Below are 12,636 nucleotides of genomic sequence, written 5' to 3'. Positions count from 1 at the left end.
CGCCTCATGGACTCAGTAGGTGGTCCGCCTGCTGTTTACGTCCCGGACAAACAGCTCAGAGTCGGCCGGGGCCCAAAAAACAAGACCGCGAGCCAACCACGTGGGCGCCCCGGCATTTACAGCACACATGCACGCACATGTGCACATGCACGTGCACTCACAGCGGGACTCGTAGGTCTAAAAATAACGTGTGTCATTATTCCATCAGCGTGTTTAGATCATTCTGTTCAGTGTGTTTAGTCTCCTCAGCCGAGTGTGTGTTCATGGTGTCATTACACTGATAAAAGGACACACACACACACACACACACACACACACACACACACACACACACACACACACATTGTTTGTAGCTAATGATAACTTAAAATTTGACAAATGATCCTAATTCCATGTTGGCCACAGTTGGAGAATATAATAATTATAATAAACAGTTATTATAAAAGTAATAACTGTTTGGGAAATGTGTAAATTTCACTTTGCTCTGTATCATTACCGAAAATACAGGTTTAACGTCGAAGCTTCTTCACGGGAAATGTGCAGCTGACAGGATGCTTTCAGTTCCGCTCTGCTAGGCTGAGCAGGCTACGTTCCAGTGTCAATCAAATCATTACATTTTGAGCTTTTTATTGAGCCAGAAGTTTAGTTTTCATTCACCAGAATAGATGAAGCTCTTCAAACACTTTTTCATGAAACTCATGGTAAAGCCTTGTCTTTATTCACGTGGTCAGTGTGAGTGTGAGAACTGTCCGGTCGCCACTCACCCTCCAGAGGACCGGCCGGGCTCACTCCGGGCTGATTTCTGTTTCCTGGTGAACCACCACTTTGGTGACTGACATGTCTGGATGCTGCTCTTTGGCCTCTTTAATGGCCTGAGCCAAAGCCTGAGGAGGAACAGAGACAACATCAGTTCAGTTACAATGAGTCTCTCACACACACACACACACACACACACACACACACACACACACACACACACACACACACACACACACACACACACACAGTCTCGTATTTCTATCCTTGTGGGGACCTTCCATTGACTCCCATTCATGTCTAGCCCCTAACCCTGACCCTTACCCTAACCCTAACCCACACCACAACAAAGCCTAACCCTAAAGAAATGTTTTTGCACTTTTACTTTTTTCAGTAACAACAACATGGTCAAGAAAACACTGTTTCTCCTACTTATGACCAGAAAAAGGTCCCCACAAGGCACGTCGTTCCACGTTTTGCTATCCTTGTGGGGACATTTGGCCCCAACAAGGATAGAAATACGAGAACACACACACACACACACACACACACACACACACACACACACACACACACACACACACAAGCAATTGCTCTTTAGCGTCAACTAATCCTCCATTATACCATTCTGAATATTGTGAACCGTTGACTGTAAGTAATCTTCCCTCTTTCTCTTGTTGGACCATGCTCTGTCAAGCTGACTCCATTAACCTCTGCTGAGCTTCAGTCTGCCCTCTGACCTCCGGATGGTGGATGTGGGTGGAGGTTGGTAGATATAGGTGCATGTAGGTGCATGTAGGTGGAGGTGTGTCTGCAGGCCTGCAGGTTCACACTCTCGCCCTTGCTGTGTTGTGTTTGTGTCTTCTTCTTCTTCTTCTTCTTCTTCTTCTTCTTCTTCTTCTTCTTCTTCTTCTTCTTCTTCTTCTTCTCCTTCTTCTTCTCTGGCGGTATGACCAGGACCTCCTCCAGAGACCAGAGCCTGCAGTGAGACCCGGAGGAGGTCCAGACTGGACTCCTCCCGTCGTCCTCACCTTGTCGTGATCGATTTCAGTGTCTCCAGTGATGACGATCCTCTTCTCGATGCGAGTCTCTGAGATCCCTCCCTTCACCGTCTGAAAGCAGAACACCGTCATGTCCGTCCTGGTTCCGGAGCAGGAGTCTGGACGGGGCCGGCGCCCGGCGCTCACCTTGGTGATCTGGGTGGTGGTGGTGGTGCTGATGGTCTCGGAGGTGATGGTCTGGGCACTCAGCAGGACTCCCGAGTCCCTCTCGGCCACGTTGTCCACCGGCTGTGGGAGAGACACCTTCTGAGAGTTACACAAGGAAGTGCCGGTCAAATCAGAGACAGTCCAGTCAGTCACAGCCGGGACAGACAGTCAAGACGCGTTCATGTCTCATGTCTCAACGCCAGGCTGATGAAGGCGGAGTTCAGAGGAAACCTGTCGGAACCTGAGAAGTGAGGAGCAAGTGAGGAAGAGATGAGAGTTGCTTGATGACACTTGATATAGAAACTAGGAAGTGTCTCAGGAGCTCAGCGTCTCCAATGTTTAGCAGAGGTTTGGCATGTGATGCTCTGGACTGTGGACCGGTCAAACGCTCCTCATCATTCCAGTTCCAGCAGGTAAAGCTGGTTTGAGTAGATTGATTCGTCAGCGTATTCTCAACCCTGACCTGGAAGTTGGGCCAATGAAGCGAGTCCTCTGCCTTCCCCAGCTCTCTTTCAAGCACTGTAGAGGTCTTTCAAACCTCCACAACCCTGGACGTCTATCTGAGGACATCGAGGTCTCACTGACCCAGCTGTTGACAGGAAGACTCCTGCTGTGACATATGGATCCCAAACACACTGACCCTGGACCAGATGAGCAGGGTGGGATCCGTTATGGATGACGTGAGTGTCGGCTCTCACAGTGGCAGCGAGAAAAACATGCATGGGAACATTTTGACATCAACAGGCTGCTACAAGACTGAGGGACTGCAAAGTAGAATGATCAGGACGTTTTAACTGAATGAGCTGTGGCAACAAAACAAACCAAGTCCCTGAAACCCGGTATAAGTCATTATTATTTCATAATAAAAACAGAATTTATCTCAAAATAGTAACAGGAAACTGAAGGAAGACCATTCAGCCTGCCAGTAGTCAACATCTGATACCGTCTGTTGAAAGAGCTTTGAATCCACGTGATATTCTAATTGGAGAGTTATCAGCTGATCATCAAGACGGATCATCGCCGAGCTCCAAGGCTCCACAGACAGCGAGAGAACGTGTATCGTCAGGAAGTCCAACCTCGTTTAGACACTAACTTGAGGGGCAAACAGGTTCAGTGCCGTTGATGGATCTATTGGGAGCAGGAACAGGAACAAGGTTCTCATCCTTGAAGTGTTTTAGGCTGAACGTCCGAATGTTTTCAAGTGGAAATGTTCAGTTTTTGCCTCTTCTGCCTCTAAAAGCAAACTCAGCTGTTGTGAAACATGCTCTGCTCATGAGCTCTACGGTCACAGTCCATAGTTTTTCTGTCCAGGTGTGAGGAGAGGAGAAGTTATAATGACTTGTTTTCTTCATTCTGCATAGTTTAACAGCAGAGAACATTTAGTCCAGCGTCATCTGCATACAGGGAGAACATTTCCTCTCTCCAGACGCTGAGTGGAGTTACACCATGCAGAAGGCCGGAGGAAAGCAGCTGACAGCGCCACCTCCTGCTCCTCTCTGTCTGCATGCACCTTTAACATTAAAACACAGCGCCCACTAGTGGCCGGACATGCAAATGACAGCATTTTCAACATTTTCCTGGTTCCTGTCAGAAACAGAAGCTCAAGGAGCTGCAGTAACTCACTACGTCGTCTCCTGGTAAGGAGGTGGTGCTCTGAGGGTGGAGCAAACCGTGATGTCCTGCTGGAGGACATTTCAGTTTGTTGTTCTGGGATTGAGAACTAGTGAATGGACTACTCTGAACTTTGTTAATTTAATGTTGGGATTTAACCACTGAGAAAATCAGTGCATTGAAGAACACTCTGATATAGATGGAAAAGCAACGCCTGCATTAACACTGAACATGAATGTCTATGTGTGTGTGTTACATATATAAGCATGTATCTGTATAAACAGGTCCAGTCAGCCATGGAGCAACCAAATCATCAGGCAGACAAGCACACACCAAAATAAAGTAAAACTAAAAAAAATAATAAAAAAATAAAATGAATCTCTGAGATGTACAAGTGTCAACAGTTATGTGTTTGAAGGGGACCTATTGTGCTTTTCCACATTTTCTGTGAAATGTGTGATGTTGCAACGCGTGATTTAAACGTTGTGTCTCTCATATGATAAGATTTTTATCATTCAAGGACTCAGAGCTGCATGCAGACAGGCTCAAATATCCTGAAAGAGGAGGTTGACAAAGGCTGAATGTGGTGATTTAATGAAGGACCTTCGTCATGTTCACCTCATAGACTTCTAAACTGTTGAAAATACTGAAAATGGGCAGAATAGGTCCCCTTTGAGCAATGCTGTGACTGTTTGGGGTCTGACGCCGTCCCCTGGATTCCCCTCACCTGTGCTGACTCGTATGTGATGGTCTTGGTTTCAGTGTGAACTAAGGGGACGTCCGGGTAGGAGACAGTTCCTCTTACAGAGTTGGTGACGTCTGAGATAGTGATTGTCTGGGTCTTTAGCAGAGGAGACTGGAGGGATCAGACAAAAAGCAACAAGCCTTAAGTTTCAGTTACAACACGTCACAAGTCAGCCATCAAACCAGTCAACTGGAAACACAACCAAGATCTTCCAATATCAAAATGTGAGCTTACCAACACGGAATGAGCCGACAGCCAAGAACACCTCTTCAGACTCATCATCAGGTTGATTCTAAATATTTAGTTTCTTTACGTCACACTAATATAGACACTCACCAGTCACTGTATTAGATTGACCTATTGAACTGAACTCCGACCTCTGCGGGTCGACATGATGAAGACCAGCTGCTGAAGTCAAACTGAGGATGAGGATGGTGAAGAGAAGTGAGTCGGAACCGTCAAGGTTCTCGGTCTGAGTATCTGATCTGCTGGATCTCCACTCCAACCTTCTCCAGGTTTCCAGAGAAGAAAGAGAACCAGAGACGATCTGCAGAGTGCAGCAGTTCTCTGGGACAGAAAGGGGTCAGAGGTCAACGGACAGACTGGATGGAGACCACATAAAACCCCACAGTCTACCTGTGGATGTCCATCCCTTGTTGACCACAGTGGACCGTCTTCTGATGGAGATCAAACCATCTCGGGCTGGTTTCTGGAACATGAAGATGAGTTCTCTGGACTGTGAAGACCTCCACAGTCCCAGAAGTCAGTCCAGCAGAGGAACGGGAACCTTCACATCATGACCTTCTCACCACAAATCTGCAGCTACTGGAAGAAGTTGTCAAGTTGATGTGGAGCAGAACCACTGAGGAACATTTCAGAATCGTATTCAATCTATGAGACCAGGAATTAACCGAGTTCTGAAGTGAGAAGGAGCTAAACATGTTCCTAGCAAGGTGTTCCTAATGAAATGGCTGGTGAGTGCATATTTCACGTTGATGGAAAGACTGCTGTGCGGTCCCCACACAGACGTTGGTTTTGTGGTTTATGGTGATGGTTCTCATTACAGCTGAGCATGTTGTGGTTTTCTTGCTGATATGCTGACGGAGAAGTTTAGATCTTCCTCTACCAGTAGGACAGAATAAGAGGTGGATCTCCATGGCAGACTGCTGTGGATCGGGCATGCAGCTCCTGTGAGCTACTGGTCTGGGGCCGTGTCGAGGCCGGGTGGTAACAGAAACTTCTCTGTCTACATTCCTACCATCTCACATGGTCAGCTGACTGACCGCCAGACCGTTCTGTCCAGGGCGCACAGCGTTCTTATCTCTGTTCCACCATTCCAAGACGTTGAGATCGCATCCCGCCGAGTGGTATTAAAATGTGAACGAATTGTTTAAAAGCCATGAATCACCTTGCTGACGTGACTCATGAGTCATTAACTCATTCACTTAAAAAAAATAATAATAATAACTCATTCACTGAGTAATTCCTGCTACAGCTCGATGAGATGCAAAGAAAAAAACACACAACAGCCATTGTTGGGCCACCAGGTCAGCGTCAGTCAGCTGTTAGCTTAGCCCAGTCACTCAGCTGTTAGCTTAGCCTGGTCACTCAGCTGTTAGCTTAGCCCGGTCACTCAGCTGTTAGCTTAGCCCGGTCACTCAGCTGTTAGCTTAGCCAGCTGTTAGCTATGGGTTTGAAGATGGTGGAAACCACGCTGAAAAGCTGTTGCAGCCAGAGCAGGACAGGCGGTCACCTCGCCACAGGGTCATGAGCCAAACGAAGAAGCTGGACGAGTTTCCGCCGCAGGGCGGTGGACTGGGATTCTGACCTTTGAAGCCAAGTGAAGGGCGCCAATTAGACTAAAAACGATTTTAACTGAAATCCATCAAAACTTTAAGCCTATGATCTGATATAATGCTGTGAAAAAACCGTCTGGACTCATCAGTTTAGAACCCTGGAGCTGCTGAACGGTCTGTTTTACAGTTGGACTGGTGGTGGATGCTCCTCCAGTAAGACTCCAACGTACTGAATCCAAAGTGTTGCTCTTCATGTGCGTCGACTGCTGCTTAAAATCTAGTAAGAGAAACCAATGTCTGTAACACGCAGGCTGTGTGTGTGTGTGTGTGTGTATGTGTGTGTGTGTGTGGCTTCTTCTCTGAAGGATGTCTGCAGAGCTAACTGTTGTTTCACTCCTCTGCTGATTTTAATTAAACTGAGAAGGTCATTTTACTGAAGCCAGTCTAACTTCAGCCACATCAAAACACTGGAACAAAAACATTGCTTGACTGAAGTTCTGCAGCTTTTTCACTAAAACAAAACAAAGATGAAGAGAACAGAAATGCAAATGAAATACAACAAACCAGAGCTCAGATGTATTTTCAAACAGTGATGAATAATTTCACAAACAAAGCCAACGTATGGGACCACAGGCAGCAGAGCCAAGCCCCCAAACAGGAATCAGCTCAGATTAAAGTGACGGACGTTTCAAACTCCCAGAGACTAAAGAGACCAGAGACGTCTGCTCTGGACGTGGAGTGTGGAGACAGACATAAACACAACAGAGGACAGAAATCCGAGAAGTCACACACATCGGTCTCATTAAGACTATTTCAATATATATTTAAATATATCTGCTCTACTCAGGCTCGAACTCAGTCCTGATCAGAGAACTGACTGCATGAGCAGCATTAAAACAGACTTTACTGTATATCCTGATACTGACTGAACATTCTTCCATCTTTTAGTTGGTTTGTCTGAAAGAAAACCCAAAAGTGAAAGTTTACAGTGCAGAATAAAGACAGATGGATTGTCAGATTTCTCTGGCTGTGATATGATGAAGCAGAGGAACATCTTGCTGTTTGGCCTTTGGAGGGAGCTCCTCCAGATGTTCATGTTTCCACTGCTCATTCGGTTCAGGACCATTCTTCCTGAAAGTTGAAGCAGCAGTGAGGAACTCTGAAGTGACGCTTCAGAGCATACTGTCAGGCCAAGCGGTGGTTTCAACATCCCACCGTCCGGTTCATCAACACTTTCACAGAGTTGTCAGCGCTCCAACAGTAGTACACTCCTGGATAGTCTTAGTCCTGAACCTCAGCCGGTCTAAAAGCCCCTGTAGAGCTGAGAAAAGGGTGTTTCTGAGTCTATCTCTGTCTAGGTTACTCATTCAGGCTTTCTGGAACCATGAGCCGATGTTCAGCGTGGATTTATCTCTGTGCCTCACAGAAACAGTATCACAACCAGAATGTGACCCAGAAGAACAGAAAATCCACACTGACACTTGATTATTACTGTCTTTCCAATAACTGCACGTCTTGTTCTTAATGTTCTGACTGCAGCAGCATCTGGAGACACGTCATTTCACTGAACCTACAGTCCTGATTCCATTCAGCTGGAGGATGAAGGTCTGCTCCGTCTGCCACAAATGTACACATGAATCCTGTTCCCTGGTTCAGAGGCCCGGACTGTTGAGGAGATTCAGTCCTGATGGTTCTCAAAGGTGTTTTAAACACATTTTGTGTCAAGCTACATATGGAGGGATGAGCAGTGCGTTTAGAGTCTGTCCACAGACCAGAGACATTGACTTTATTTTCAGAGTTAATGTCCGCTGCGTCGTTCAGACATGAATCCACCCTGCCTCTCCTCGGAGTGTGTCATCCTGACTCTGCTCGAAAATACGTCCAATAGTCCAGGCTGCTGCTGAAACCATGAGTTCATTGTCTGAAGAGATCGGCCTCAGCCACAGACAGACATCCAAATGAAGAAACGCTCTTTCTGGCAGACTAACATGTCGTTCCACCAGACACGATGGATGAGTGTGAACAGGGATGGTGTTCCCGTCGTTTCATGAGTTGAACTGTCGTTTCTCACATCAAACCCAGAGATACTGGGTGTGCACCAGAAGCCTGCTCATGCAGCAGAATGTGGGACTGACTTGAAAGACAGACGACTGACCGACAGCGAGGATGAGACCAAGTTCCGCACAGTGCTGATGAAGTCTGGGAGGACGGACGCTCCTCCATTCAGGCCCCGCTTCCAGTTTTCGTTGCAGAAGTTTTTCATTCACTCAGAAATGTTTTGAAAACGTGTGAGTTTTTGTAATGAAGCCACACACACTTGCTGCAGAGAACAATACACTGCAAACCAGCGGTCTCCGACCCAGTTCCTGGAACCCTTGTCCAGCATGTTCTTCATTTCCCTCTGCTCCAGCACACCTGAATCAAAAGTTACAGATGTAACTACAGTGAATCCCAGGTGACCGCCAGACGGCGGTGCTGAAAGCATGGAACGTTCCATTGGTGCATGCACAGTTCGAGTACGGTGTCTGGTGTCACCACAGGTTAATTTCCTACAGAATCTTCTCACGTGATCACCATGATTCTGAGTGCCAGAACACTCTGGCGGTCATCCAGGATTCATAGGACCGTAGAACATTTGTAACTTTTGTTATATTTAATCCCTCATGACCACCCGGTGCTGAAAGGTACGATGATGACTAGCCTAAGGATGTCAGTCTCGGGCCCTTTCATCCCAAGGGGCCCCAAGAGGGACCCACAGCTTGGGGTTTCCTAGGGAGTGGCAGGTTGCTGTCCAAACAAACAGGATCTCATCTCAGCCAACTCTCAGAGGACAACCTCTGAAGTAGGCTGTTGCAGTAGCGGGTCCCTCACAGGTGGTGCAACGGTGAGCGCCTTCCATTGCGCCTGATCAGGCAAATCAGCCACGTGCAATAAGCTGAAGGGTGGGGGTACGGACGCCGCCTACACAGCAGACACAAGACCAGGCCAGTGAACGTTAGACGAAGCTACGTCCAGGAGAGGGAATGGCCGTATGGCAACTCCCTCTTCCATCCACCCTCTCATACGCTAATCGAAAAAATGAACGAAAAACAAAGAAATGAACGAAAGATTCAATCAGCTTCCTGCTGGGAGAGGTGAAGGATAAATCCTTCTAACAACCAGTTTCCAAACAAAGGAAAGAGCAAACCAGCGGAAGAAAGAGGAAGAAAAGAGGAACCGAACCTCTGGAGACACCAGAACTCATTACCGCTCCAGGGTCACCGCTCTGGGGTCTCAGGTGACCCTGTTGGTTTGTATACTCGAACTGTGCATGCGTGAAGGGAATGTTCTGTGCTTTCAGCACCGCCTTCTGGAGGGCAGTAGAGATGAGATAGAACAATTGATTCTGTCCTCACCAAGAACCGAGCAAAGCTCAGTCATGAGCCTGTTCATGGATTCATGTGTGTTGATCCAGGGAGAGAACTGGAACATAGTTCTGGACATAGTCCAGAGACCAGGGACAGAGGTTCTGAGGGAATCAGGGTTAGAAACCCCTGTTCTAAACATTAACAATGGAGAACATGGAGAACAACACACTCAAACATTAACACAGAGAACACAGACATTCATATGGACAGAACACCAAGTTGGATTGTTGTTACGGTGACTGTCAACTCTAAAACTACCAAGTCCAGGAGACTCTGGACTGGAAGCAGCACCAGGACCAGGGGGAATGTAGACTAGGACCAGGACCAGGAGAATATGGACTGGGAATCATGACACTCTGGAGGAAGTTTTGTCTGATTGTCCCTCTACTGAGCATGTGCAGAACTGCTATTTACTGGGACAGTGGAGCACAGGACCAGTCACAGGCGCAGCAGCAGGACCAGAAGGTCCACAAGGTGACGGGGAGTTATAAAAAAGTTGCATTTTGAGTGAGTGTCGAGCAAATTTTTCATTAGTTGTGTCATGTTGTGTATGTCGAACTACAAGGCCTGTAGTGCAGACAAGGCATTGTCGGTATCGTAGTTGATGTTCAGACTCATCGTTGTTGTAAGTTCGGTGTTCATATTAATAAACAGTTAAAGGTCTACCTGAGTCCATATCATTGTTACATTCATAACAACAATATAACAACAACACAGAAGACTTCCTGATGTGTAGAACTGTTCTGGACTGTCGTCTGTGTGAACCATGTGGCTCAGGACCTCCAGGACGGGTTTTAGTTGTAAAAGTATCTATTTTCAGCTTCTTCCTCCACTTCCTGTGTGCTGGCTGTGGCATGTGGAGAAAACAGACTCTCTGATAATCACTCGCAATGCGTTGCATTGCAGCGTGTTGCAAGTAAACCACAGCCGTACCACACCCAGTGTGAAAACAGCCGCTGACCACAATGCGGGCTGTTAGTTTGGCCTGCTGCAGCGTGAGGCGGCGGAGCTGCTGACGGGCTCCAGGCTGATCACCGTGCCTCATTGAGATGCGGAATCGAGACGATGGCTCCATATGGACCAGAGCAGTGCAGACCTCAATGCCACGTTCAGCCTAGATCGTGATGATCATGGCGGAAACTAAAAAAACCAAACAGCAAAGCTGTGACAGTCCCAGAGTTTGATCCTGTTGGAGCTGATGAGCACACCAGAGATCTCCTCCAGAAGAAATCCAACTTTTGTTCCAAAGCATCTGACACCCAATTAGTACCGGGCCAAACACCACAAGACACACCTGAAGGAAACCTTTCAAGACTAAGCAACTAAACAGCTAAAAGAAGCTCCACAATGCTCCTGAGTGTTCTGATCCTCAACTGTCCATCAGACATCAATGAAGCCGTTCAGGTTCCAGTCCAGGTTTCTCTTGAACAGGAGACCCCAATCCTCCATTTCTACAAATGAAAAGGAAACAAGCAAGACTGGAAAAACCATCATGGTGTCTCACCTGCCACCTGTAGCCAGTGCATCAACCACAGCACAAGACACCTGGAAACACGAGCCGTCCTACCGGAGAGCCGTGTGGACTCAGGCGTGGTACGGTGGGCCGATGCTCCCTGAGAGCAGGATGTGGTCCTGTACTCCACCTTCCTGGAGAGATCCGGCTCTCTGAAGACGGTGGAAGCACGATGCCATGTGAGCTGCTCACACGGAGGCCAGTGTGAACGCCTGAAGGACACACCGGCAGCTCTTCTGAACGCTGTGGTCTGGATCTACAGACTGTCTGACTGTCAACCCAAAACTGGGCCCCAGAAGCCAAAGAGAACCGAGAGAACAGCTCATCTTGATCAGACAGTGTTTGGGCCTCTGTGGAGCCACTCGTCATGTCGGACCAACTTTAAGCTCTGCTGTTGGAACGCTCCTGGAACCGAGGAGTCAGCTGTTCAGAGTGATGAGGCTGACCCTGACCACAGCTCTCCTGGTGTTTTTGCTCCGTTCACAATGTGAGGAGCAGGCAGGTCGGGTTCCCACCTGGACAACAAGACATGTACTGTTAAATACAGGAAGATGAGAACCAATGGAACCTTTGAATCATTTCTACACCAACATAGTGGCATTCTTTTTTAAAATTGGGGGTAAAAATGAAGTAGTAGTGTTGGTATAATGTAATATAATAAATAATGTTGGTATAATGATGTGACAGACGGTCGGTACAGAGCAGCAAACCCTGGCAGTCAGTGAGCTCCATGTTCTCCATGTTGCCCGTCTCCGTCCAAGTCCTTCAAACAAGCAGAAGAGCTCAGACTGAGAGTTTAGTCTGAAGGACAACACAATACAGACACGCTCTCCTCAGACGGGGGTGCTCTCCTCAAATGAAGCAGGACGCTCTCCTCAGATGAAGGACACTCTTCTCAGATTGAGGATGCTCTAATCAGAAGAAGCAGGATGCTCTCCTCAGATGGAGCAGAATGCTCTCCTCGGATGGGGGACGCTGTGCTCAGACGGAGGACGCTCTCCTCGGACGGAGGACGCTCTCCTCGGACGGGGGACGCTCTGCTCAGACGGAGGACGCTCTCCTCAGACGGAGGACGCTCTCCTCAGATGAAGCAGGACACTCTCCTCAGATGAAGCAGGATGCTCTCCTCAGACGGAGGACGCTCTGCTCAGATGGAGGACGCTCTCTTCAGACAGAGGACACTCTCCTCAGATGGGGGACGCTCTCCTCAGACGGAGGATGTTCTCCTCAGATGGAGGACGCTCTCCTCGGACGGAGGACGCTCTCCTCGGACGAAGGACGCTCTGCTCAGATGGAGGACGCTCTCCTCGGACGGAGGACGCTCTCCTCAGATGGAGGACGTTCTCCTCAGACGGAGGACAGAGGACACTCTGCTCAGACGGGGGACGCTCTCCTCGGACGGGGGAAGCTCTGCTCAGACAGAGGACGCTCTCCTCAGATGGAGGACGCTCTCCTCGGACGGAGGACGCTCTGCTCTGATGGAGGACGCTCTCCTCGGATGGAGGAGGCTCTCCTCGGACGGAGGACGCTCCCCTCAGGTGAAGGACGCTCTCCTCAGACGGAGGACGCTCTCCTCAGATGGAGGACGCTCTCCTCAGAC

General features: G+C 48.2%; 1 protein-coding gene across 1 annotated transcript in view; it reads right to left on the bottom strand.

The window, feature by feature from the left end:
• Window positions 1-771: 771 nt before the first annotated feature.
• Window positions 772-12,636, bottom strand: part of LOC115409656 (protein 4.1-like) — a 48,321-nt gene continuing 36,456 nt past the window's right edge. Inside the window, exons 17-20 of the mRNA XM_030120916.1 lie at window positions 4,303-4,431; window positions 1,944-2,045; window positions 1,788-1,868; window positions 772-884 (exon numbers count right to left, since the gene is read on the bottom strand). Of these exons, the coding sequence (XP_029976776.1) occupies window positions 786-884; window positions 1,788-1,868; window positions 1,944-2,045; window positions 4,303-4,431 (411 nt within the window). The 3' untranslated portion in view covers window positions 772-785. The remainder of the gene's footprint in view (window positions 885-1,787; window positions 1,869-1,943; window positions 2,046-4,302; window positions 4,432-12,636) is intronic.

This window comes from Salarias fasciatus, chromosome 22, assembly GCF_902148845.1.
Source record: "Salarias fasciatus chromosome 22, fSalaFa1.1, whole genome shotgun sequence".
Lineage (NCBI taxonomy): Eukaryota > Metazoa > Chordata > Actinopteri > Blenniiformes > Blenniidae > Salarias > Salarias fasciatus.
This window is presented reverse-complemented; position numbering and strand designations above follow the sequence as displayed.